Source organism: Rhincodon typus, chromosome 23, assembly GCF_021869965.1.
Source record: "Rhincodon typus isolate 14 chromosome 23, sRhiTyp1.1, whole genome shotgun sequence".
Lineage (NCBI taxonomy): Eukaryota > Metazoa > Chordata > Chondrichthyes > Orectolobiformes > Rhincodontidae > Rhincodon > Rhincodon typus.
Window position 1 is genome coordinate 46571367 of NC_063354.1, and position 4304 is coordinate 46575670.

At 41.7% G+C, this 4304-nt stretch overlaps 1 protein-coding gene across 1 annotated transcript in view; it reads left to right on the forward strand.

Moving 5' to 3' along the window:
• Positions 1 to 2463: 2463 nt before the first annotated feature.
• Positions 2464 to 4304, forward strand: part of LOC125485908 (mucin-2-like) — a 51831-nt gene continuing 49990 nt past the window's right edge. The window contains exon 1 of the mRNA XM_048611155.1: positions 2464 to 2614. Within this exon, the coding sequence (XP_048467112.1) occupies positions 2464 to 2614 (151 nt within the window). The remainder of the gene's footprint in view (positions 2615 to 4304) is intronic.

The window sequence follows — 4304 nt, forward strand, 5'->3', positions numbered from 1 at the left end:
TTAGATTATGAATGGCATGGATAGAATGGAAAGTAAGATGCTTTTTCACAGGGTGGAGGAGTTATTTACCAGGGGACAGAGGTCCATGGTGCTGGGGTAGTGAAGGTGGGGGGAATGTGCGTCAAAAAAGTTTAAAAGGGATGTGCAAGACAAATTTTTCTCACTAAGGGTGGTGAGTGTCCAGAATGGGCTGCCAGAGGAGGTGGTGGAAGCAGGCCCAATAGCAGCATTCAAGAAACACCTCAATGAATACATGAATAGGAAGGGAATAGAGGGATATGAATCTTTTAAGTGAAGACAGTTTCAGTATGGAAGGGCAAAATGTGTCAGCACAGGCTTGGAGGTCAAAGGACCTGTTCCTGTGCTGTATTGCTCTTTGTTCTTCTTTGTTCAACTAGGGAACAGCTATCCTAGATTTGGTATTGTGTAATAATCTTGTTTGAGGTACTTTAGGAAAACATGGCCATAATATGATAGCATCCTTCATTAGGTAGAAAGTGCTATAGTCCAATTTGAAACTAATGTCCTAAATCTATACTAAGGGAGTATGAAAGTATGAGGGTGAGTTGCCTGCAATAGGTTGAGTAATATTGTTAAAATATATGGCAGTGGATAAGCAATGGCTAATATTTAATATTTAAGAAATAAATGCATGTTTTGCAACAGTTAAATATTCCTTTTTAGTGCAAAATTGTAACAGTGAAAGTCTCACATATGGCTAGCAAGAAAAATTGAGGTTCGTTTTAGATCCAGAACAGGAGTCTCATAAAGTTGCTAGAGAAAAGAGCAATCTTGAGGACTGTGAGCAGTTTAGACTTCAACAAAGGAGAACCAAGAATTTGATCAAAATAAAAATAGAGGATGAGTGTAAATCTGTATGGAAAAGAACAGCTGACTGTCAAAGCTTCTATAGGTACAAAATAAGAAAAAGATTTGTGAAGGTAAACTTAGGTCCCTTGAAGTCTGACATGGGAGTTTTGATAATAGAAAATAAGGAAATAGCAGAGCAATTAAGCAACTGCTTTAGTTCAGTCTTCACTGAAGATACATATATTTCCCAAAAATGCCAGGAAGGAACCAAGGGTCTATTGAGAAGGATGCATTGAAGAAGATTAGTGTTGCTACGACTCTGGCAGAAAGAGTGCACTGGAAATCAAGCCTCATTACTCTGAATCATACCAAAAGTGTAATTGGGTTATTCAATCACCAAAAATAATAAATTTATTTCGGTTTATTCCTGTTAACTAGAACAGGCAAATGTATTCTTCAAACAAGTGACAAGCTGGTTATCAAGCAACCTACTATAAAGAACAAAACTATGTCCAGTTAATCCCAAAACACACGCATTTTCATGCACAGATAGGACAAAGACATACAGGATTCTGAACAGCTATTAGGGGTTACGAAACAACACAATGCCCTTGTGGGTCATGGGGTGAAATCATGTGACAAAAATGGGTTGGCTTCTCACATTTCCTTTGGATTCCTGTCAATGAGACCTAAAAGCAGATAGCCACAGATGGGATATGAAAACCTCAGATATATTTGAGATGCAGTTGGAATCAGTTAGGAGTACTGATATTTGAAATGTTATCAGGTCTTTTCAAACTATTTCACTGAAAGAGTTACATAGCGCTGCTGCTTTCAGTTTAAAGCTCTGACTGCTGCTGAAATAAACATAGTGCTGGAGGAACTCAGATCTGGTAGAACATGCGGATAGAGAAACAGTTAACATTTCGAGTCCAATATGACTCTTTTTCAGATCTGAAAGGAAATGGAAAATTAAGGTTTGTATGTTAATTATAAGGGAGAGGAAGACCAAATGGAATAGATGGGAGTATGGCCAGAGCCAAAGGTAACGGGAGTGATAATGGTGGTAAAGGAAAGATAGAGATGTAGAATAGCTCTATATGTTAGCTGTGGAAAGGAAAAAAATGGATCTGCGCTGCTGAGAGCAAAGCCAACAAGACAGAAACATGACAGGGCAGGGGCAGAGCTGGGTATGTAAGAAAAATAGAGAACAGAGGTCATACTCTGAAGTTGTGGAACTGAATGTTCATCCTAGAAGCAGTAATGTGCCTCAGTAAAACATGAGGTGCTGTTCCTTCAGCTTGCACTGAGCTTCATTGGAACACTGCAACAGGCCCAGAATGGAATTGTGAGCATGACAGCGTATAGTTTGTTGAAATAGCAAACAACTAGAAGGTTGGGCTTATTTCTACAGAATGGAAGTGTTCCGCAAAGCAGCCACCCCAACTCTGTGTGGTCTCGCCAATGTAAAGACCGTACTGTGAGCTGCCAATGGATTAGACTAGATTGAGAAAAGTCCAAGTTAAATGCTGCTTCACCTGTTGGATTGTCTGGGACCTTGGGCAGTGAGGAGTTTTTGAATGGACAAGTGTTACTCCTACTGCAATTGCATGGGAAGGTGCTATGGTGCTGTGGGGGAAGAGAAGATGTGTTATGAGCAATGAAAGAGTGGACCAGGGTGTCACAGAGGATCCAGTCACTGTGGAATGCTTACAGTGGAGGGAAGAGGAAGATGTGTTTGGTTATGGTATTCTGCTGGAGGTGGGGGAAATGATGGATGGTGATCATTTGAATGTGGAGGATGGTGAGATGGAAATTGAGTATATGTGGAAACCTCCTGTTGTTCTGGGAAGGAGACGAATTGAGGATAAGGCAGAAGTGCAGGAGATGGGTCATAAATAGTTGAGGGCCATTTCAACCACAGGGAGGAGGGGGAAGGAAAAAGAACATGTCAGAGGCAGTCTGGTGGAAGGTAGCATTATTGAAACAGAGAACATTGCGACAGAGAAGCTGGGAAAATGAAATGGAATCCTTTAGAGGAAGCAGGCTGGGAGGATGTGTATTTGAAGTAACAGCACGAGTGGGAGGCTTTGTGGTGGATATTGATGGACTGGCTATCCTCAGAAACGGAACAGTGAAGTCAAGGGAGGGAAGGGAAGAGTTAAATATTGACCAGGTTTCGATGGCAGAAAGATGGAAATTGGAGGCAAAATAGATTAACCTTCTGAATTCTGGACGAGATCAAGAAGCAGGACTCACAGCAGTGATGTATCAGAGAAAAAGTTGGGGATGTGGATGGCAGGCTTATCATATGAGGAGAGATTGTGTCAATGGGGACTGTATTCAGTGGAATTTAGAAGAATAAGAGGGATTTAACAAAGAAATTGTTAGGTTTCTAGAGGATAAAGGTGTTCACGACATATGAGGAGAGAGTACAAGTATGGAATTGAGATAAAGGATCAGCCATGATCATATTGAATGGCAGAGCGAACTCAATGGCCTCCTCCTATTTTCCACATTTTTTAATCCACTTGAACCTTTCCAAAATCTGTGGAATTTTGGTGGATTACAACCAAAACATCTAATGGGCAAGTTTTGGAGGTGTTGGGAAAGTTGAGTTGGGATCCTTCCTTTAAAAGTTCCTCTTCCCTCCTTCCTGCAGTGACGCATGGGATTTCCCTGCTTATCTTTATTCCTGCCTGGGTCATGTATTTGTACGTTTTACCCAACTCTGTTTTTAGAGGAATTTTCTCTTTGTGTGCATGCAAAACAGCCTCCCCCTCTTTGTAAATAATTCTCCCACAATTAATGTAATTAAAGCACAAAGCAATAATTTAACCAGTTTAAATACTTGCTTATACCAAACTTTCATGAAACACTGCAAGTATTGGAGGTGGTAAGTCCCTCTGTGTGTGAAACTACAGTGTAAAAATGTGTGATTTAATTATTTATTTTAGAGTTTGGAGTTTGGACAGTGTATGTGGGTTTCGGTCTGTGTGTAAGAAGGGGTTTAGTGACCAACTTGTCAGTATTTCTGAAGTCATGATTTATTTTTTCTGAACCAGTCTGAGAGATGGTAGCCGAACTCGTCCTCACACTCAACAACTTCTCTTTCAATTCCTCCCACTTCCTACAGACAAAGGGGGTAGCCATGGGTATCCGCATGGGCCCAAGCTACGCCTGCCTCTTTGTAGGTTACGTGGAACAATCCCTCTTCCGTACCTACACCAGCCCTAAACCCCACCTCTTCCTCCGTTACATTGATGACTGTATCGGCGCCGCCTCGTGCTCCCACGAGGAGCTCGAACAGTTCATCCACTTCACTAACACCTTCCACCCCAACCTTAAGTTTACCTGGACCATCTCTAACACCTCTCTCCCCTTCCTGGACCTCTCTGTCTCCATATCGGGCAACCACCTAGAAACCGATATTCATTTCAAGCCCATCGACTCCCACAGCTACCTAGAATACTCCTCCTCCCACCCACCTTCCT